This window comes from Oncorhynchus mykiss, chromosome 11 (genome assembly GCF_057628025.1).
Source record: "Oncorhynchus mykiss isolate SJ-2025 chromosome 11, ASM5762802v1, whole genome shotgun sequence".
Lineage (NCBI taxonomy): Eukaryota > Metazoa > Chordata > Actinopteri > Salmoniformes > Salmonidae > Oncorhynchus > Oncorhynchus mykiss.
The window spans coordinates 21,543,001-21,566,951 of record NC_143032.1 but is presented as its reverse complement, the minus strand read 5'-3'; the positions used below and the strand labels follow the sequence as shown (position 1 = coordinate 21,566,951).

The window sequence follows — 23,951 nt, the reverse complement described above, 5'->3', positions numbered from 1 at the left end:
TACATATCTATAGAGAGCCTAGGGGTTATACATATCCATAGAGAGACTAGGGGTTATACATATCCATAGAGAGACTAGGGGTTATACATATCCATAGAGAGACTAGGGGTTATACATATCTATAGAGAGACTAGGGGTTATACATATCCATAGGGAGGATGGGGGTTATACATATCAATAGAGAGACTAGGGGTTATATATATCCATAGGGAGGATGGGGGTTATACATATCCATATGGAGACTAGGGGTTATACATATCCATAGAGAGACTAGGGGTTATACATATCTATAGAGAGACTAGGGGTTATACATATCCATAGAGAGACTAGGGGTTATACATATCTATAGAGAGACTAGGGGTTATACATATCTATAGAGAGACTAGGGGTTATACATATCCTTAGAGAGACTAGGGGTTATACATATCTATAGAGAGACTAGGGGTTATACATATCCATAGAGAGACTAGGGGTTATACATATCCATAGAGAGACTAGGGATTATACATATCCATAGGGAGGATGGGGGTTATACATATCTATAGAGAGACTAGGGGTTATACATATCCATAGAGAGACTATGGGTTATACATATCTATAGAGAGACTAGGGGTTATACATATCTATAGAGAGACTAGGGGTTATACATATCCATAGAGAGACTAGGGGTTATACATATCTATAGAGAGACTAGGGGTTATACATATCCATAGAGAGACTAGGGGTTATACATATCTATAGAGAGACTAGGGGTTATACATATCTATAGAGCGACTAGGGGTTATACATATCCATAGGGAGGATGGGGGTTATACATATCCATAGAGAGACTAGGGGTTATACATATCTATAGAGAGACTAGGGGTTATACATATCTATAGAGAGACTAGGGGTTATACATATCTATAGAGAGACTAGGGGTTATACATATCCATAGAGAGACTAGGGGTTATACATATCCATAGAGAGACTAGGGGTTATACATATCCATAGAGAGACTAGGATTTATACATATCCATAGGGAGGATGGGGGTTATACATATCTATAGAGAGACTAGGGGTTATACATATCTATAGAGAGACTAGGGGTTATACATATCCATAGAGAGACTAGGGGTTATACATATCTATAGAGAGACTAGGGGTTATACATATCTATAGAGAGACTAGGGGTTATACATATCTATAGAGAGACTAGGGGTTATACATATCTATAGAGAGACTAGGGGTTATACATATCTATAGAGAGACTAGGGGTTATACATATCTATAGAGAGACTAGGGGTTATACATATCTATAGAGAGACTAGGGGTTATACATATCCATAGGGAGGATGGGGGTTATACATATCCATATGGAGACTAGGGGTTATACATATCCATAGAGAGACTAGGGGTTATACATATCTATAGAGAGACTAGGGGTTATACATATCCATAGAGAGACTAGGGGTTATACATATCTATAGAGAGACTAGGGGTTATACATATCTATAGAGAGACTAGGGGTTATACATATCCATAGAGAGACTAGGGGTTATACATATCTATAGAGAGACTAGGGGTTATACATATCCATAGAGAGACTAGGGGTTATACATATCCATAGAGAGACTAGGGATTATACATATCCATAGGGAGGATGGGGGTTATACATATCTATAGAGAGACTAGGGGTTATACATATCCATAGAGAGACTAGGGGTTATACATATCTATAGAGAGACTAGGGGTTATACATATCTATAGAGAGACTAGGGGTTATACATATCCATAGAGAGACTAGGGGTTATACATATCTATAGAGAGACTAGGGGTTATACATATCCATAGAGAGACTAGGGGTTATACATATCTATAGAGAGACTAGGGGTTATACATATCTATAGAGCGACTAGGGGTTATACATATCCATAGAGAGACTAGGGGTTATACATATCAATAGAGAGACTAGGGGTTATACATATCCATAGGGAGGATGGGGGTTATACATATCCATATGGAGACTAGGGGTTATACATATCCATAGAGAGACTAGGGGTTATACATATCTATAGAGAGACTAGGGGTTATACATATCCATAGAGAGACTAGGGGTTATACATATCTATAGAGAGACTAGGGGTTATACATATCTATAGAGAGACTAGGGGTTATACATATCCTTAGAGAGACTAGGGGTTATACATATCTATAGAGAGACTAGGGGTTATACATATCCATAGAGAGACTAGGGGTTATACATATCCATAGAGAGACTAGGGATTATACATATCCATAGGGAGGATGGGGGTTATACATATCTATAGAGAGACTAGGGGTTATACATATCCATAGAGAGACTATGGGTTATACATATCTATAGAGAGACTAGGGGTTATACATATCTATAGAGAGACTAGGGGTTATACATATCTATAGAGAGACTAGGGGTTATACATATCTATAGAGAGACTAGGGGTTATACATATCTATAGAGAGACTAGGGGTTATACATATCTATAGAGAGACTAGGGGTTATACATATCCATAGAGAGACTAGGGGTTATACATATCCATAGAGAGACTAGGGGTTATACATATCCATAGAGAGACTAGGGGTTATACATATCCATAGAGAGACTAGGATTTATACATATCCATAGGGAGGATGGGGGTTATACATATCTATAGAGAGACTAGGGGTTATACATATCTATAGAGAGACTAGGGGTTATACATATCTATAGAGAGACTAGGGGTTATACATATCTATAGAGAGACTAGGGGTTATACATATCCATAGAGAGACTAGGGGTTATACATATCCATAGAGAGACTAGGGGTTATACATATCCATAGAGAGACTAGGATTTATACATATCCATAGGGAGGATGGGGGTTATACATATCTATAGAGAGACTAGGGGTTATACATATCTATAGAGAGACTAGGGGTTATACATATCCATAGAGAGACTAGGGGTTATACATATCTATAGAGAGACTAGGGGTTATACATATCTATAGAGAGACTAGGGGTTATACATATCTATAGAGAGACTAGGGGTTATACATATCTATAGAGAGACTAGGGGTTATACATATCTATAGAGAGACTAGGGGTTATACATATCTATAGAGAGACTAGGGGTTATACATATCTATAGAGAGACTAGGGGTTATACATATCCATAGGGAGGATGGGGGTTATACATATCCATATGGAGACTAGGGGTTATACATATCCATAGAGAGACTAGGGGTTATACATATCTATAGAGAGACTAGGGGTTATACATATCCATAGAGAGACTAGGGGTTATACATATCTATAGAGAGACTAGGGGTTATACATATCTATAGAGAGACTAGGGGTTATACATATCCATAGAGAGACTAGGGGTTATACATATCTATAGAGAGACTAGGGGTTATACATATCCATAGAGAGACTAGGGGTTATACATATCCATAGAGAGACTAGGGATTATACATATCCATAGGGAGGATGGGGGTTATACATATCTATAGAGAGACTAGGGGTTATACATATCCATAGAGAGACTAGGGGTTATACATATCTATAGAGAGACTAGGGGTTATACATATCTATAGAGAGACTAGGGGTTATACATATCCATAGAGAGACTAGGGGTTATACATATCTATAGAGAGACTAGGGGTTATACATATCCATAGAGAGACTAGGGGTTATACATATCTATAGAGAGACTAGGGGTTATACATATCTATAGAGCGACTAGGGGTTATACATATCCATAGAGAGACTAGGGGTTATACATATCCATAGAGAGACTAGGGGTTATACATATCTATAGAGAGACTAGGGGTTATACATATCTATAGAGAGACTAGGGGTTATACATATCCATAGAGAGACTAGGGGTTATACATATCTATAGAGAGACTAGGGGTTATACATATCTATAGAGAGACTAGGGGTTATACATATCCATAGAGAGACTAGGGGTTATACATATCTATAGAGAGACTAGGGGTTATACATATCTATAGAGAGACTAGGGGTTATACATATCCATAGAGAGACTAGGGGTTACACATATCCATAGGGAGGATGGGGGGGGGGGGGGGATTACGACTGCATTTTAATCTAAAGTGGTGTATATGAATATTAAGCACATATGATAAACAACATTTGTATAAATATTGGCAAATGTAATCCTCTTTAAAAAAATACTAAACACGCACAACACGTAATCTGCTACCCATCCAAACAGCCATGGAAATTGAGTTTTCCTGCCATGCACCCATTACCCAGACATACCTTTGGGCTTCCCAGCTGGATGGCTTTTGCAGGCGTTCAGCATGGCCTGTTTCTTCTGGACCTCAGTGATGGAGAATCCTGGAGGAGGAAACCACATAGGCCACAGGTCAATGTGGATATCACAGATTCATTCTGCCAGTGCCACCTATCAATACCAAGCTATTACGAGGGAACAGAATAATAGAAGGCCAGATTGTTGGATGAAAAGTTTCGGTAATATCCGCATGCTCTGTTACAGCCCAGATAAAACCCAGAGACTATGGCTGAGAAGCGAAGGGGGCAGCTCAATGGATTTATAGCTCCTTTTATCTGAGGGATTAACGACATAATGATCCATTAGCTGTTACATATTACACATACACTTCTCTTCCCTGATTCTCTGACCGGAGCCACTGTCAGAAACGTTTATCACAAACTATTAATACAGCAGTAGTCTGGGGCAGAGAGAGACAGGAGGACACAGCTCATGTTTTACTAATAGGAAAGGATACACACCCAGTGGCTTTGTATAGCTGACTAAATACTACAGGTAAGCAGTTCATTGCAGTCTCCTAGTATTCTATTAGTGTTTTCTACTCATTCTGTATGTCTGAGTTGCTTTAGCTTAGCAAGCTAAGTAAGAATGGGTCCTTTTTCAAACTGTGGCACGTCAGACAGAGAGACGGATAACTGTTTCACCTGTTTCGAGGTCGTGCTGCACCTGCGTCCTCTCGTCCTGGAAGGCTCGGAGCCAGCGTTGTTTCTGCTCAGGCTTCTTGGCACACAGCAGGTGGACCTCGTCCCCCGCCAGCGAGCGCAGCTTCAGAGCGTTCTTCACCGACACGTTGAAGTCCTTCTCCTTCCCGTCCTCCACATCCACCACCTCCATCAGGTCCATGTCCATACGACCCTTATAGTACAGCATGTCCCTACGCAGGAGGTCCTGAAAAAACCATAGGGATACGTGAAAATGCTGTTATATATTACTGTTACTAACTCTAATCCTTATAGTACAGCATGGTCCTATAGGGGGGAGAGAACTGCTACTAACCCACTTCATAAAACATCCCTACACTCTATCTAGAACCTAAAATGGTTATTTGGCTGTTCCCATAGGAGAACCTTTGAAGATCCCTTTTTGGTTCCAGGTATAACTTTTGGAGGTTCCATGTAAAAATCTACGCGGAACCCAAACGCGTTCTACCTGGAAACTAACCGTGACCCTAGCTTAATGTCCACATTACAGTTCAATCACAACCGTAGCCTCAACCGTAACCCTCACCAGCTTCATGTCCACATTATAACAATCATTTTAACAGTGCTGCTCGCCTTTTTGCAGTAGACCATCTGGTGGTCGAAGAGGAAGAACATGCGCTGCTGGCTCCTAGCCTGAGGCTGGGAGATCTTCGTCAGCTCTCCAGAGAAGATCAGATCTGAACTCATACTGAGGATGTCTTCTCCCTGAGGATGTTCAAACACACACCAAGCATCTGTTAGAGCCTACAGACAGAGTTTGTTCAGCCAAAAAAAGTTGTGTCCTGGCAACATGTTTCCAGAACAAGTCACTTGGTCAGGAAAACGTCCTGGCCCTAGTCATGGATTCTGTTCCATTACCCTCGATGCACCGTTCCTCACCTCCCAGTCCTCTATGGAGCTCTGCCATTGGGCGATCTTGTCGATGTTCTCCAGGCGCCGCTTCCTCTCGTTGATCAGCCTGGCCACGTTCTTCATGGCGTTCAAGGCAGCCTCCACGTCCTTATAGTCCCTGGGTTGCCCAGAACAGACAAACACATCAGGCCCTCTCGGTCTTACATGATTGTTTTAGTCTATTGATAGACTTGTAATAACTTTCGACATAAAAACGAAACACAACTAATAACCTATCAGTGTCATGCGATTTCTGAAAGAAATTTCAGCGATTTCAGAGAGCGAAATTGGGAGATAAGAAGAAATACGTGCAGCTCCTTGCATGTGTGCACAGTACAAGTGTGTGTGTGTTTACCTATGCTGAGGGTTGGTGTATTTCAGTAGTTCGGCCAGCTTCAGAGGGTAATTACCTATGCTGAGGGTTGGTGTATTTCAGTAGCTCGGCCAGCTTCAGAGGGTAATTACCTATGCTGAGGGTTGGTGTATTTCAGTAGCTCGGCCAGCTGCAGAGGGTACTTGCAGATCTTCTGAACGGGCGTGAGCAGGAAGCCATCCAGCGAGATGTCAATCATCTTCTGCAGCAGACGACAGGCCTCGAAGAAGAACACGTACTTGTTGGTCTTCATCAGTCTGGACAACTGCACACAGGCGTTGGGGTGGTTGTTACAGTACTCCGAGTAGATCTGGAAGTCTGTTTGCTGAGGAGGGTGAGGAGGAGACAGGAAACGTTAACATGGCAGTTTAAAATGGTGGTTTAAAATGGCGAAATTGATGGTTGCTGGAATGTTACATGAATGTTTGGGCTCCAGAGAGGTTGCTTGACTTGAATCCCCAACATAAAGTGTGTATAATAATACAGTAGTTATCTATTAAGCAGATTTTTTTGTTAAAGTGATGGGCTAATTTCTGCACATGCCATGGTCAGTGTAAACCAGTGACTTCACACAAAGCTGGCCAAACAAGATGTAGCTACAAACAAAACATAGTTAAAAGGTTCCAGTCTGCCATGAAGCATTCATCCATATACTGTATACAGGTAAGAGTCTAGCTAAATTTTCCAGATATAAGTTTCAAATTTAGTCAGAAAGTCATTATTTTTGCAAGTTAAAGAATACTACTAGTTAGCTAGCAAACGTTAGCTTGCTGGCTTGTGTATGATCTGTGTAGTAATATTATTTGAATCAGAAATCCATTTGCATTGCTAGTTATAGCCTAATGTTAGCTAGTTAACATTGAACCTAGTCTAGTACAATGTTTGTACTGGTAGTAGCATGAGTTGCGGTTATGACAGTTCATTGTTTAGCTAGCTATCTACCTAGCTAGCTACATGTCTAAACAAAAGATTCCACTTAGGCTGGATTATTACATGACCCATCAAATTAGCAGATGTGTCTGGGGGTGATTACGGCCATTGATTGTATTTCATGAACATGTGTACATGTCTAGACAATAGTGACCCATCCACTCAGCTAGATGTGGCTGGGGGGTGGTTATAGCATTTCCTTCACATGACCCATCAATTTAGAGAAGTGTGCCAGGTAAGCGTCATCTAATAACGATCAAATATTTATCAAATATTTTTATCTGGACACTTTCTGTTTTTGATATTGCTACTATGCAAGTACTATCACTGTACCGTTTACACCTTCTGTATCCCGTGCATGTGACAAATACACATTGATATAGCATGTGTTTACCACATGGTCTCACATGTGAATCCATAAAGAGATATGTGGAACTAAGGCTCAAAAGGTGTGAATGATGCTGAATAGGTGTAGGCAAAGAAGAGCTCTCCAGTAGGTGAACCAAAACATTGAAAGGCCATTTACTCAAAAGTGGGGTTACAAGTTTACTCACTTTAAAAGCAGAATTACTTTCCCGTTGTTCCTTGACTGCAGCGTATGATATATCATTTTCTAGCTCTGAGTCTCCAATGTAAAAACAATTTCAAATTTTGCTACATAAGACAGAATTTAGGCGGTTGGTCACAGCTGACAGAAGTCAGGTGTAGAATCCCAGTGGGTCGTGTGCTGTACAATACTCACGTGTTCGAGGAAGCAGGATCCGATCTCGCTGAGGTGCGGCTGCTCCTTGTTGAACCTCTTCTCCAGACCTTTCAGTAACTTCTTCTGGAAGCGGTAGATGTCTTCGATGTTGCCGAATATACACCGCAGTTGCTCCTCTGTGAACATGTCTATCCTCTTACGGCACTGCTTGATGTAACCCTGAGTGAGGAACAGTAGACTCATGGTACCACATGTAGAACAGACTTATACCTGATTTTACATGTTAAGAATTCCCAGAAATAACCAAGTTAAAACTGAAGAATATATTTTGTCTTATTGGACGAAGTTGTATTGTTCAGAAATACAATGTACTGTGTGCTGGTCTGAATAACTGTGCTCCTAACAAGTTATGATGGCACAAAGGCTGGTGTGATTATTTAGAGACACTTGAAGACAAAAGGCAGATTCTTCCGGGAGTTTTTGATGCAAATAGTTTCTAAGTCCTATAATGGCCTGTGTCAAAGGAAAGGGTCTACAGGCAGACAGTGATGTTGTCTGAATGGAACTTTACTGACCTCACAGATGTCTTTGAGGTGTTTGATGTAGTCTCTCTCTGTGCTCATGATCTCATTGATAACGTTAGTCCTCATCTGGTCCTTACACGGCAAGCCTGGTCCCAGGATCAGACCCACCCCTGGCCGGTCCACTTCCCCAGCCCCAGCCTCCTCCAGCTGGGCTAGGTACTCCTCCATGGGCTCATCCTGGTTCACACGCAACTACAGGGACCAAGAAGAAAGGGTCATTGTTATAGAATACCCTCACTAACAGATCAGTTTAGATGCTACAAACATTTCTTATACTGTCTTATTTTTCAGTTAGGCTACCTATGTGGATGGATCAACTGAGAAAATGTACAAACATTCATGTAGCAAGTAAGGACCATAAGAAAGTCAACATAAAGAAAAAGAAAACAATCTTTATCTTTTAAATGAGCTAATGCTTCACAGTTGCCCCAAATTGCCGACAACAGCTCTAGCTGCCCATCTAACCCTGTACTGTAGCAGCAATAATAGATATCAAAGATAAGCAAGGTAAAGAGTATTTAATTGATGTTGTCTTCAGTTTCCCAGAGAGATGGAGAGAGAACGAGTGAGAGAAAGAGAGAAGAAGAGAGATGGGAGATATGGAGAGTTAGTTTCTTACCCGAACAAAGCTAGCTGGGAACCAGCCCTCACTGTCCAGGATGCGTCCCCACCACCACTCCTTGTTGGTGGCATCCACTACCTCGATGACGTCCCCAGCCTTGAAGCCAAGCTCCTGGTCGTCCATGGTGACATGGTCCCACAGGGCCTCGGCGTACACACAGCTGCCATCACTGATCAGCTGGGGAGGGGAAAAGGAGAGGGGACAGACAGGGGTCAACACAGGTCAGTATGGGAGGACTTCACAGTGACATAACAAAAAATGTACAACGTTTGTAATACATGGTGAACAAGCTTGAAATACTTTATGAAGGCCCACATTTGTATTCTTGACCAGGGAAAACTCTAGTTATGGTCTACCTAGGGGCCCTGGAGGTTTCCCTGGTCAGATGGTCCGGAAAAACTCTGTCCGTTCTTCATTCAGAATGGATGACGTTGTAAAACAAGGTGAAGCTGGTCTATAAATAACATCAATAACATCACTGGAAGACAAAGTGGCTGATAGAGAGAGTAGAGACATGCATGATTTACAAGGTAGTGGGTCTGTCCGGTATCACTCAACTGGAACGTGTGACTTTAAGACATGACACAAACAACCTATAGAATACCATTCATCACACAAGGGATGACTTTACATTTACAACACAAGATGTACACAATGTTATTTCAACATAGAGATGATGACTTTGTAACAACAATATTTCTACTCAGTAAGCTACATTTTAGTAACAGACACAACATGATAATATTGCTGCTACAGCCCTAGATAGGCTAAGTGAGACAGGTCCTAAAGCATTGATTGCTCTGTTGAGCCAAGCCACTGAGTCTGAGAGAGGCTTGACAGAGATCAATGTGGAGATAAGAGAGATAGAGAGATAGAGAGGGAGCGAGAGAGAGAGAGAGAGAGAAAGGGAGAGAGAAAGAGAGAGAGAAATCGAGAGGGAGAGAGAGAAAAAGAGAGAGTGAGAAAGAGCGAAAGAGAGAGCTCGAGAGGGAGAGAGCGAGAGAGAGAGAGAGATCGAGAGGGAGAATGAGAGAGAGCTAAAAAGCCTGCGTTACTTATAAATGTACTGCAGTGCTCGTATTTCACACTGCCACATACACACACACATTACTGCGTCAACATCATGCTGGCGTCAGAGGGGCATTTGTGTCATTCTTCTATAGTAGCAGTAAGCCTTATCAAAGCCAGAATGGCCCATATGGCAGGAGCCTATCTCCTGTTTCTATAGCATGAGTAAGTACAACACTCTGGAAAGGATGCTTGTCATAATTGTATTATTGATCAAAAAGCCATAACTAACTAACTAACTATAATGTAACTCCTCAAGTGCAGGCTCCTATACTTATGCAAGGCCTTCAGAAGGTCAAGCAGAGGCTAAATGATACTAGAACACAATCTCTGTGTCTATTTCCATGTTGGTTCTATGGGGGCTAGGGTAATCTATGTGTTTCTATTTCTATGTCTATTCTGTTGGTTAGGGTGATCTACTAAGTGTCTATTTCAATGTCTGTCCTGCCATCGATCCATCGTCATGGCGAGGAGGTCTTTGGGCCTGTTGCTAGGCGACACACCCACCATCTCGCCTCTTCTCTCCTCTACTGATCCTGCCATCATTATACAACAAAACACCAGAATATCTCCCTTCACAGAGAGTAGAAACCAGGTTGAAGACATAAATATTGTAGTATTAGCTGTACTGGGACATCAAAATGAGTTTGTATAGAGGGGGAACATAGAGGGAGAATCCAAACATAAAAACACACTGTAATGTGAGTGTATCTCTGCCAGGCGGTGGATGTAAACAGTGCACTTCTCCCTGAGTCTCCTGGTCAGTAGCTCTAGGCCTTGTTACTGCCCCTCACCTGCCCCTCTCATCACACCCCTGCCTCCGTTTCAAACCAGCCTCTCTGTGTCCTGAGCTGCTTCGTCACCCCTCATGGCAACGCTCCAAGCCCCTAATGCTCCACACACACACACACACACACACACACACACACACACACACACACACACACACACACACAGCTGATCCCCCTCGCTCTGTGCAGCTGAACCCTAGCGAGAGCAGCCGAGCGGTAAACACACACATCTGACCCAACCACATGGATCATCCACATGCTTCCTTCCACTGTATGACGGTTATATACAGTGGAAGTCGGAAGTTAACATACACCTTAGCCAAATACATTTAAACTCAGTTTTTCACAATTCCTGACATTTATTCCAAGTAAAAATTCCCTGTCTGAGGTCAGCTTTTATTTCTTTCATCACATTCCCAGTGGGTCAGAAGTTTACATACACTCAATTAGTATTTGGTAGCATTGCCTTTAAATTGTTTAACTTGGGTCAAACCTTTTGGGTACCCTTCCACAAGCTTCCCACAATAAGTTGGGTGAATTTTGGCCCATTTTTCCTGACAGAGCTGGTGTAACTGAGTCAGGTTTGTAGGCCTCCTTTCTCGCACACGCTTTTTCTGTTCTGCCCACACATTTTCTAGAGGATTGAGGTCAGGGCTTTGTGATGGCCACTCCAATACCTTGACTTTGTTGTCCTTAAGCCATTTTGCCACAACTTTGGAAGTTTGCTCGGGGTCATTGTCAATTTGGAAGACCCATTTGTGACCAAGCTTTAACTCCCTGACTGATGTCTTGAGATATTGCTTCAATATATCCACATAATTTTCCTCCCTCATGATGCCATCTATTTTGGGAAGTAAACCAGTCCCTCCTGCAGCAAAGCACCCCCACAACATGATGCTGCCACCCCCATGCTTCACGGTTGGGATGCTGTTCTTTGGCTTGCAAGCCTCCCCCTTTTTCCTCCAAACATAACAATGGTCATTATGGCCAAACAGTTCTATTTTTATTTAATCAGACCAGAGTACATTTCAGACTATGGTTTCCAGTTGCAAACCATAGTCTGGCTTTTTTATGGCGGTTTTGGAGCAGTGGCCTCTTCCTTGCTGAGCGGCCTTTCAGCTTATGTCGATATAGGACTTGTTTTACTGTGGATATAGATTTTGTACCTGTTTCCTCCAACATCTTCACAAGGTCCTTTGCTGGTGTTCTGAGACTTATTTTCACTTTTCGCACCAAATTACGTTCATCTCTAGGAGACAGAATGCGTCTCCTTCCTGAGCGGTATGACGGCTGCGTGGTCCCATGGTGTTTATACTTGTCTACATTTGTTTGTAGAGATGAACATGGTACCTTCAGGCATTTGGAAATTGCTCCCAAGGATGAACCAGACTTGTGGAGGTCTACAATTTTATTTCTGAGGTCTTGGCTGATTTATTTTGATTTTCCCATGATGTCATTAAAGAAGCACTGAGTTTGAAGGTAGGTCTTGAAATACATCCACAGGTACACCTCCAAATGACTCAATTAGCCTATAAGAAACTTCTAAAGTCATGACATAATTTTCTGGAATTTACCAAACTGTTTAAAGGCACAGTCAACTTAGCATATGTAAACTTCTGATCCACTGGAATTGTGATACAGTGAATTATAAGTGAAATAATCTGTCTGTAAACAATTATTGGAAAAATGACTTGTGTCATGCACAAAGTAGATATCCTAACTGACTTGCCAAAACTATAGTTTGTTAACAAGAAATTTGTGGCGTGGTTGAAAAACAAGTTTTAATGACTCCAACCTAAGTGGATGTAAACTTCTGACTTCATCTGTACGTGCTAAACATTGTAACCTACATATATCTCATAGAGATCTCATGTTTAGCACATAACTGGTGCTAAACAGTGGCCTATACAAAACGCATTCTGTAGATTCACACAGGACCATTTATCATTCAAGCAATAACTCACATATTCTCAACGTCCATATTGTTAAGAATACAACAACAGAGGAATGGATTATGTTCAGACACATAAATAACACAAACATACACAAATAATAAACACAAGCGGTTCTTCTTCTCACACATTCACAACACAGGCATAGAAAAACACTGAACTACAGACCAAAAATGTTCAAAATGTACAAGACAGAATATTTGCTACCTTCCACGGTTTGTCAACAACCCCCATGGTGCAAGCTAGTTAACCCGTCCAACACACTCTCTGGGCTAAGCAGCAGCATAGTGGTCCTATACTCTACCCAGTTTAGCTCATCCTTTGCTCGGTTTTACCTGTGGTCTCGTCCTTTTATCCTGGACTCCCATCCACAGCTGTACCCCCAACTCTCCACCAGGGAATCCTCCCTCTCTCCTCCTCCTTCCTCCTCTCTGTCTTCCTTGATCGACGATACGCGGCGTGTGTGTGTGTGTGTGTGTGACGTCGGCGTGTGTGTCTCTCTACTAGAAGGCCAGGAGGAACATGAGCACTACGTTGATGATGACGAGCAGCATCATGATCATGAAAACCACCACCTTCTGAGTCTCTGGGTGGAGGTTGCAGCGCAGCAATGTGTTGAGGTAGCCCAAACGCTGCCGGGCGCGGTGAGCGCCACCACCGCGAGCCATCACGTAGGCCCCGGCAGGGCCCTCACCCCTCCCCCCCTGTCCGTCTCTTTCCTCCTCTTCTTCTCCTCCTTCACTAGCCAGCCGGCCTGTCCTCCGCCTCTCTCTTCCTCTTCTCTCCGCCAGGCTCCCCTCGTTCTGCTTCACTGCGACGCCTTGCTGCCTGTGTCTGAGCACTCCCCTCTTCTCTCTCCCTCCCTGTTTTCCACGTCCTCTCTCTCCCCCTCTCTCTCTCCCTCTTCTCTCTTCCTCTCGCCGTCTTCGCTATTTCTTCGTCTTGTCAGGACGTGAGGTAGAGATAATGCTGCATCTTTCTTAATACAATCCTCATTTCCCCTCCACCTCCTTTAGTTTTTCTTGTCCTCCGTCCTCTTCTGTCGTTCCTCGTCCCGTATCTGGGTTACGTCCACACAGCTATTTGTGCTCCTCTAACATGGCAGCTCTTTTCCCTTTATCTCCCTCTCTCTTTCTCTCTCCCTCCCTCTCTTGCGCTCCCTTTTAAGTGTACTCTGAAGCTAAAATGGTGCTGGGGTCTGCCTGAAGCTACACTAGCACAACCATCCATCCAACTCCCTGGATCGCAGTTTTTTTTCTTTCTTTCTTTTTTTTTTACCTTCCTACCGCGAGCAGCCAATCAGGCGGCTGAGTGTGTCTCCGTATCCTGGATACCAGAGTGGATGAGGAGGGCCTTAGCAACCCCAGGGAGGGTGGGGGATGGGGAGAGGGAGGAGGGGAAGGGGGGAGCAGGAGGATGCAGAATAATAGACTGTGTGTGAGGGAAGGGAGGGGTATGTGGGCTGCGTGTGTGTGCGCGTGTGAGTGTGATCTGCCTAGAATTTATTAGCCTCATCAGCTGATGGCTGGCCCGTCACTCACAGACTTAATATGTCTGATTAAAACAGGAGAGAACGGGATTAATGCATCAGATTATTATACAGGATTATCATACTGCTATTTTAGCCAATTAATTAACATACAATCACTGACCTGATGAAATTATTGGATTCTCCAACTCTCTCCCTCCTCCCCCGGTCCCTTTCTCTCTATTCTCTCGCTCTCTCTTTCTCTTCTCTGTCTCTGACCTGGATACCCAGGTGTAGCCAAACAGACCTACAGTATTTACTGCAGCCGCCCGTATCCACTCAACTAAACAGAATATGATGAGCAAGGCCACCTCACTCCGACTCTAATTTACACAGTCTACTACATGGAAGGCCTTTTATTTGTATTTATTTTAGGAACTCAGTCTGGGTCTCAATTTACTGTTGCGAGTTAGAATAGTGGAATGCACAAGATGCAATTTCGAAATATGGCTGCGCATCATCAGTTTTTCTCTGGTTATGCCAGTCACTGATAGTCAGTCAATAAGCCCATGTCAGATAAAACATTTTTTTGATTGCTAAATTAGTTTGAGTGATTAGTGCTTTTTGAGGTCGGTTCGGTTTTGATTCGATTATGAAAAAATTCTCATGTTTTTTTATTTTGGTTTTGGTAATTTTTCTAACATGAAATGCAATATGTGGGTTGAATGCTGTAACAACAGAATAAAACAATACAAGTCCCGTGATGGTAGTGACTGTCCATTACTGCTGATCACTTATTAACCATCACATTACCCTCATAATACTCAAATATTTCAGGTTGTTGTGTATATTATATTTGTGTTATTTGATGATTTTATTATTTAATTCCAGGTCATCATCTCTATAGAGCTGTTGCCTATGCTGTCTGATAAAATCTTCTCAGTAAATAAGGCATACTTTAGGACGGCTGAATACCAACTATCAATCACTTTGATCATGAATTTTCAGGTAGAGATACCTCGTGAAGCAACAACTGCTCACTATATCCCCTCAAGATAGCGCAATCTTCTGTCTCTTCCGTAGCAGACACAGCCCGGACAAGTAGATGCGCAATGGATTATGGTCATTGTAGTTAATGACCACGTTTTATGCGCTAAACTACGTAGAATATTGGCCATGTTGGAAACTGCAACTCCTTACTAAACCGCACAGTTCAGGCTGGATCTGATTTCTCTCTAGAGAAACTGCAATGTGCGCATTAAGCTCACAGAAGTTTTTAAAATGTAAATTAAATTCAAATAATTGAACCTATGTCGGTCAATTAATTGTTTAAAAAACAAAAAATAACCGACATTCAGGTTAATCGCTCAGCACTAGCGGGCAGCTATCTAAACTTGTTATCATGGTCGAATTACCCACTGGGGGGCCCCCATTGATTTTGTTAGTCTATAGGAGGAAGGTGGAATCCTATTACACCGGCTCCAACACTCGTCATATGTGGCAGGGCTTGCAGACGATAACGGATTACAAAGGGAAACCCAGCTGTGAGCTGCCCAGCGATGAAGAACTCCCAAACAAGCTAAATACCTTTTATGTTCGCTGGTAACAATGTGCCTTGCGTGAAAGCCCCTGTTTTTCCCGGATGAATGTGTGATCTCGCCCTCTGAAGCCGATATGAGCAAAACGTTTAAACAGGTTAACAATCACAAAGCGATCAGACCAGGCGGAATACCAGGGAACGTTTCCTAAAGCATGCGCGGACCTGCTGGCAGGTGTCTTCACAGACATTTTCAATCTATCTTTGTCCCAGTCTGCAATCTCAACATGTTTCAAACTGACCAAATGACCAGCATTCACATCTGTAAATATAAAGTGCTTTCAAAGGCTGGTCATGATACACATCAACACCATCATCCCAGACACCCTAGACCCACTCTAATAAGGATACTGCCCCCAACAGATCCACAGGTCCATTTTGGAACGGGTCCAACCTTTTGGACCCGTGAAGACCTGTAATACATACAGGGTCTTAAGAAAGTATTCATACCCCTTGACTTATTCCACATTTTGTTGTGTTACAGCCTGACTTCAAAATTGATTAAATAGACACAATACCCCATAATAACAAAGTGAAAACATGTTTTTAGAAATCTTTGCAAAGGTATTGAAAATGAAATTCTGAAATATCTCATTTACAAAAGTATTCACAACCCTGATTACAGCTGTGAGTCTTTCTGGGTAAGTCTCAAAGGGCTTTCACCACACCAGGATCGTGCAACATCTCAGCCACTCAGGACCATTCACTGTCTTCTTGGTAAGAACATTCAGTGTAGATTTGGCCTTGTGTTTTAGATTATTGTCCTGCTGAAAGGTGAATTCATCTCCCAGTGTCTGGTAGAAAGCAGACAGAACCAGATTTTCCTCTAGGATTTTGCCTGTGCTTAGTTCCATTCCATTTCTTTTTTTATCCTGAAAAACTCCCCAGTTCTTAATGATTGCAAGCATACCCATTACATGATGCAGCCACCACTATGCTTGAAAATATGGAGAGGGGTACTCAGTAACGTGTTGTATTGTATTTTCCCCAAACATAACACTTTTTTATAAAGGACATAAAGTCAATTGCTTTGCCACATTTTTTGCAGTATAGTGCCTTGTGGAAAACAGGATGCATTCTATACAGGCGTCCTTCTTTTCACTGTATCAATTAGGTTGGTATTGTGGAGTAATTACAATGTTGTTGATCCATCCTCACTTTTCTCACAGTCATTAAACTCTGTATAACTGTTTTAAAGTCACCATTGGCCTCATGGTGAAATCCCTGAGTGGTTTCCGTCCTCTACGGCAACTGAGGTAGGAAGAACGTCTGTATCTTTGTAGTGACTGGGTGTATTGATACACCAACCAAAGTGTAATTAATAACTGCACAATGCTCATAGGGATTTATACCCATCTACCAATAGGTGGCCTTCTTTTCAAGGCATTGGAAAACCTCCCTGGTATTTGTTGTTGAATCTGTGTTTGAGATTCACTGCTCGACCAGATAACAGTATGTGTGGTGTACAGAGATGAGGTATTCATTTAACAATCATGGTAAACACCATTATTGCACACAGAGTGAGTCCATGCAACTTATTATTTGACTTGTTAAGGAAATGTTTACTCCTGAACTTATTTAGGCGTGCCATAACAAAGGGGTTGAATACTTATTGACTCAATACATTTCAGCTTTTCATTTATAATTAATTTGTAAAAATGTCTAAAAACAGATTTCCACTTTGACATTATGGGGTATTGTGTAGGCCAGTGAACAAAAAAATCTAAATGTAGCCCATTTAAATGCAGGCTGTAACACAACATTTAAATGCAGGCTGTAACACAACATTTAAATGCAGGCTGTAACACAACATTTAAATGCAGGCTGTAACACAACATTTAAATGCAGGCTGTAACACAACATTTAAATGCAGGCTGTAACAGAACATTTAAATGCAGGCTGTAACACAACATTTAAATGCAGGCTGTAACAGAACATTTGGAAAAAGTCAAGGTGTGTGCATACTTTCCGAAGGCACTGTACACATTACACGCACACTTTTACACTCATCATTTGCTGCTGCTACTCTGTTCTTTATTTGACTCTAATTATTATCTATCCTGATGCCTAGTCACTTTACCCTTTATGTACACACACTATCTACCTCAAATAGCTTGTACCTCTGCATGTTGATCTGGTACTGCTACTCCCTATATATAGCATTATTTTTATGTATTTTACTTTATTCCTCTTGTGTTACTATTTCATTTTTTAAACTCTGCTTTGTTGGGAAGAGCTCGTATGCAAGCATTTCATCGTAAATTCTGAACTAGTTGTATTCAACGCATGTGTCAAAACAGCTCATTTTACTATCCGCCCCATGGCAAAATGAGTAGAAATGCAGGAAACTTGCTTTCAATCTGAAACATTTTCTCTACACCCCATGGCAAATGTGTATAATTGCACGCAATGAACTGTAAAACATAAAAAATGTCTTGCCACTGTCAAAGAGGGGGTCACTAAAATGTTCAGCTTGTAATGTGTGGAGTAGACCTTCCAACATGATGAGAAATGATTCATTAACGTGCACATTTCACTGGACATTATACTCCCAGACACAGATTCCTTTTAATCCTGGACTATAAAGCTATTTCCATGGAGGTTCTCCATTGACCATACTTTTTAGTCCAGCCCTAGACTTAATCTGTGAGTTGGAAATCGGACCTTATCCTGAGCTGTTCTAGAGATCGTATTTCTATGGTGTCATACATCACAGCCCTGTATGGGTAACCACAGCAACAAGACCCTAACCCAGCATTCCCTGCTCTCTCCTGTGTTTACAGCCCCTCTCTCCTCTCTCTCCTGCCACAGAGGCCATTTTCATCACCGTGCTAAGACTTGGTCCCATTGCTCGTCATACCTTTCTACCTCCATCCATGTTGACTATTGAATGAATGTTTCTAACACATTATGGAATACCTGTGTTGCGTGTGTGTGCGCGCACACGTACGCGTGTTTATTTGTGTGCAATGCAGCAAGTCAGACAGCGAGTAGAGAGAGAGAGGGAGAGAGAGGGAGAGAGAGAGAGAGAGAGAGAGAGAGAGAGAGAGAGAGGGGGAGAGAGAGAGAGAGAGAGGGGGAGAGAGAGAGAGAGAGATAGAGGGGGGGAGAGAGAGAGAGAGAGAGAGAGAGAGGGGGGGAGAGAGAGAGAGAGAGAGGGGGAGAGAGAGAGAGAGAGAGAGAGAGAGAGGGGGGGAGAGAGAGAGAGGGGGGGGGAGAACAGAGAGAGAGAGAGAGAGAGGGGGAGAACAGAGAGATAGAGAGAGAGGGAGAGAGAGAGAGAGAGGGAGAGAGATAGAGAGAGAGCGAGAGAGAGAGAGAGAGAGAGAGAGAGAGAGAGAGAGAGAGAGAGAGAGAAAGACACTCAGACAGGCAGGCAGACAAAACAAAAGTCTACCTCATTTATGGCCAGTTGTTCTCCACCTCCCCCTGGGTGTCCACAGCGATGTCCGGAGCTGCGGAACTCTTCATACAGGTCTTCATCACTGCCTAGATCATCACCCAGACCGGCCTTCTCTCCACCTCCGTCTGGTACTATCACCGCTGAGGGGGAGAGAGAGGAGAGAGAGAGAGAGGGAGATGTTAAATAACAACATACCCTACTTTACTACAAATACAATGATACAGGCCACAAGACAAAAAATGGTTACCACACAATCAAGAGGTCTGATGAAAGGGTGTCCTATTTACAGTTGAGCTGCAGCGGAGTTCCAACCCAATTGTGGTGATCTGAATCATCGTTACTCACAGCCCAGTAGGAACATGCACCCAATGCCTCTCACTGAGACAAACTGGCATGACAGAGAAAGGAGAAAATCCCATGGCAGCATGTCAGTGACCAGCGGCCTTTGGGTCTCACCCTACCCTCACCCTCACCCCAACCTCACCCAAACCCTTACGCCAATTCTTCCCCGGTCACAGTCCCTGTCTCTGTACCTAAGCCTCTGACGGAACTCTGCTCCAGTTTGTGCACTGATTAGAAACATTGCTTTTACAAAGAGAGATTACTAAAAGAGATGGCCATGGGAATAAACTATAAACACACATTATCTCGATAGCTGATCTTTACATCTTTCATAGTGAGAATGAGTATGAGGTTAGGGTAAGTTCATACGTTTACACAGAGACTTAATATATGGATGGGCCATTATGAAGTTATGAAGGTATACTTGCTGTTACACAAACAGACACAGACACACACACATGCACACACACACACAAACACTCATTGCCCTCTCTTCCTGACTGTAGGTAACTGCCATGCAGATGCAGCTATAAATATTCTCCTGTCTGTCTGGTGAACCTCATCAACACATCCCTGCTCTACAAACAGCTGTTGCCACGCCGAGAGTCTCCGTGGTGACAAATCACCCTGGAGACAGGGAGCCGGGCATAATGAGAGAACACAGAGCGTTCAGACCCCCTCAGGCGATCAGGAGAAACGGATTCGGCACATCACTCGGCTATTAAAAATATACATGTTCAACGCCTAGAGCTGAGTAGCATTTTAGGACTATATTCTACTGTCTTTTCCACTTCAGCAGTCTGTAAGGATGAAGAAAACTTTGCGTAAAATGATTCTACACAATCTACCTTTTCTTCTCTGAACCTAAAGGACAACCACCGAAACTCACACAGTACCCTATACGGTCAGAGAACATACACACCAATCATAGTTTATCTATAGCGTTTTAATCTAACAGAGAACATACACACCAATCATAGTTTATCTATAGCGTTTTAATCTAACAGAGAACATACACACCAATCATAGTTTATCTATAGCGTTTTAATCTAACAGAGAACATACACACCAATCATAGTTTATCTATAGCGTTTTAATCTAACAGAGAACATACACACCAAGCATAGTTTATCTATAGCGTTTTAATCTAACAGAGAACATAAACACCAATCATAGTTTATTTACAGCGTTTTAATCTAACAGAGAACATACACACCAATCATAGTTTATCTATAGCGTTTTAATCTAACAGAGAACATACACACCAATCATAGTTTATCTATAGCGTTTTAATCTAACAGAGAACATAAACACCAATCATAGTTTATCTATAGCGTTTTAATCTAACAGAGAACATACACACCAATCATAGTTTATCTATAGCGTTTTAATCTAACAGAGAACATAAACACCAATCATAGTTTATCTATAGCGTTTTAATCTAACAGAGAACATAAACACCAATCATAGTTTATCTATAGCGTTTTAATCTAACGTCATAAACTACCATTTTATTATCGTCATTTTCATCCAGATGCTTTAATCAGTGTTTTTACTTTAGCCATCAAACAACAAGTGAATGAAATTAATGTCAATGATAATGTCAATGACAGTGCATATAGGAGCAGCTATCCCCTATAACAGGGTTCCCCTATGACAGGGTTCCCCAACTGGTGGCCCCCGGGCCAGGTGGTTTTCTTTAGCTTCCAAGTTTTCTGAGCCAAAAATGTGCATTTCCATTGTTGGACATAAAAGACTGTAAAAACAAAAGGAAATCCGCTCCAAGTGATTTTAATTTGGAAAATCTGTTCCCAAGTATTCCCACGCATAATTGAGAAACACGTGATCGTATACAAAAAAGTATTGAAATGATGATGTTTTAGTCAAAAATTATATATGTTTTGGCTTCTTGCGGTCAATTTGCAGTCTACAAATTATTTGTAATTATGTTCCACCACCCAGACCATCTGTTCACGAACAAATCGGCCCAGGGCTGAATCTAGTTGATGATCCCTGCCCTATGACGTCTTTTATGATTATGCAGTACCAGTTTTGTCCTCTGGGGGTCAGTGTAACCCACAGTGACTGACTGCACTACTATCTGCCTGCCTGCCTGCTGTAGACTCAGACAGTCCATGGCAGACTGGCACTACTCCAGGTATCGAGTGGCCTTTATTTATGTGAGCCTGTAAAAGGCTGGGCCAGATTGCTCTTTGCGTCTCGTTTATAAAAGGATGGAGGGGGAAGGCAGTATATGAAAGACCCCACAAGATGTTAGTCAAACTGGCATCTGGGGGCCGATAGGGAAAAACTAAACCTAGAATATCAATGATAATATCAGAGTACCTTCTTGTTTTCAGACTTGCAGTGCTTTTTGAGTAAGTGGCAACCATTGAGGTACATTGAAGAGAATGATAGTATTTCTGGTACAACTTCTGTGATAATGGAACAGTAAATGGAGGTAGTTATATGGGACAGAACTAGGCCTCTGCCAAGATGTTGTTTGATACTGAATGATAAGACACCCAGACAGGCCTTCTCTTCCTCTAGTCTCTGCTGTACCTAGCCAATCCTTGTCTGCTCAGCGACAGTGATGGCTTTTCCTGTATTAGCCATAGAATCCCCCTGAGATTAGAACAAAGGATATCCAACCTTGAACAAATATATCCTTTCAAAGGTTTCCGATGGTCTCTTCACCTGTCAATCATACTGTTTAACTCTCTCTGTGTGGGAGCCCTGTTTACCTTGAATGACACTCTCCTCACACTCTGTATCTACGTACACAAGAACACTTGAAAATATAATTGTGTGTGTGTGTGTGTAAGTGAGAGAGAGGCCAGACAAGAGAGAAAGTGTGTTGGTGTGTGAGCTGTAAGTTTTTCCTGCATAGATAATCATCCTGATCTCTTGTATGTGGGCTAGCATTATTACCGAATCTGATTTTTCAGCATAGAGAACACTCACTACTTCCTGGCCGCTGGAGAGGAGTGTGTGTGGCTGGCAGTAGTGTTGCACATGTACGTCTGGGTCTGCATGACCGGGGGACAGCCTGGGTCACATTGCTACAATGACCAACTTAGCCCGCTAACCGGGAGAGAGGGAGAGAATGAGAGAGAAATATATACAGCGAGAGAGCAAGAGAGATCAAGAGAGAGCGAGAGAGAGGTAGAGAGAGAGAGATAGAGAGAGAGAGAGAGAGAGAGAGCGAGAGAGAGAGCGAGAGAGAGAGAGAGAGAGGGTACCCTCAGGGCAGCGCAGCACGAGGGCATGAGGCTCCACATCGAACTACTTTAATGAAAAATACTCCCTCCCTCTTCAGCGATGAGCGCATAGCTAGCCCTGATGTTTCACTGAGAGAGAGAGAGAGAGAGAGAGAGAGAGAAATAGCAGTGCAAATATTCAGAAGAGATTATCACAGTTTAGGTTTACTCTACTGAGCAGCTCAGGGTATGTGTGTGTGTGTGTGTGTGTGTGATGCAGACAGACAGTGATAGAGCGAGCTCTGTGTGTTTGGCCCTAGAGGCAGTCCCACACTAACTCCCTCTCCCATGAGTCTCAGCTGCAGATGAACACTGGGACAAGCAGAGCAGAAGTACCCCCTGACTACCCTGGCTTCATTCACTCTGCTCTTTCTCCCTCTCTCTTTCTATCACTCCCTCCTCTTCCTTATCTCTCGCTTCTCTACTGTCCATATCCCTGTCTCGCCCACTCTCTCTTCCTATCTCTGCATTTCTTCTCTCACACGATTCCTACCGTTTTCTTTCACTCTCACCTTGTTTCTAATTTTCTCTCTCTCCCCCTCCCTTACACATATCTCTCCCTCCATCTCTCTCCGTTACCTCTATCTTATACCCCTCTCTCTCTCTCTCTCTCTCTCTCTCTCTCTCTCTCTCTCTCTCTCACCTATACCTCTCTCTTACACACACTCTCCCTCCATCTCCATCTCACCTTTCTCCCCCATCCTCACAGAAGCACCCCAGAGAGGTGGAGGACTGGATGGCTGGTTGCCATGAGAAAAGTCATCCCTCTCAGCCCTAAATGATGTCCCATCCCTGCTGTCTGTGTCAACCAAACTGCATGACATGAATATTCATCCATGAGTCAATGGATGTGAGCATGCAGCCTGCAGCTACTGTAGAGCATTGATTTACCCTTCAATCCATACTGTGGATTAATAAGCATCACAGACAGGGAACTCTACAGT

General features: G+C 42.6%; 1 protein-coding gene across 9 annotated transcripts in view; it reads right to left on the bottom strand.

Moving 5' to 3' along the window:
* Positions 1 to 23,951, bottom strand: part of LOC110535467 (uncharacterized) — a 178,574-nt gene that overhangs the window by 8,351 nt on the left and 146,272 nt on the right. For 5 of the 9 annotated variants that reach the window (XM_090189721.1, XM_090189718.1, XM_090189720.1 and 2 more), the window contains 7 exons: positions 19,400 to 19,545; positions 9,124 to 9,303; positions 8,496 to 8,696; positions 7,960 to 8,139; positions 6,380 to 6,612; positions 5,903 to 6,032; positions 5,477 to 5,728 (listed from right to left, as the gene is read on the bottom strand). In XM_090189721.1, coding sequence (XP_090045847.1) covers positions 5,555 to 5,728; positions 5,903 to 6,032; positions 6,380 to 6,612; positions 7,960 to 8,139; positions 8,496 to 8,696; positions 9,124 to 9,303; positions 19,400 to 19,545 — 1,244 coding nt within the window. In that variant the 3' untranslated portion in view covers positions 5,477 to 5,554. Of the gene's footprint in view, positions 1 to 4,288; positions 4,367 to 4,966; positions 5,211 to 5,476; positions 5,729 to 5,902; positions 6,033 to 6,269; positions 6,613 to 7,959; positions 8,140 to 8,495; positions 8,697 to 9,123; positions 9,304 to 19,399; positions 19,546 to 23,951 lie in introns of those variants that run through there. The other 4 variants (XR_016484418.1, XR_016484420.1, XM_090189723.1 and 1 more) reach the window with 3 other exon arrangements.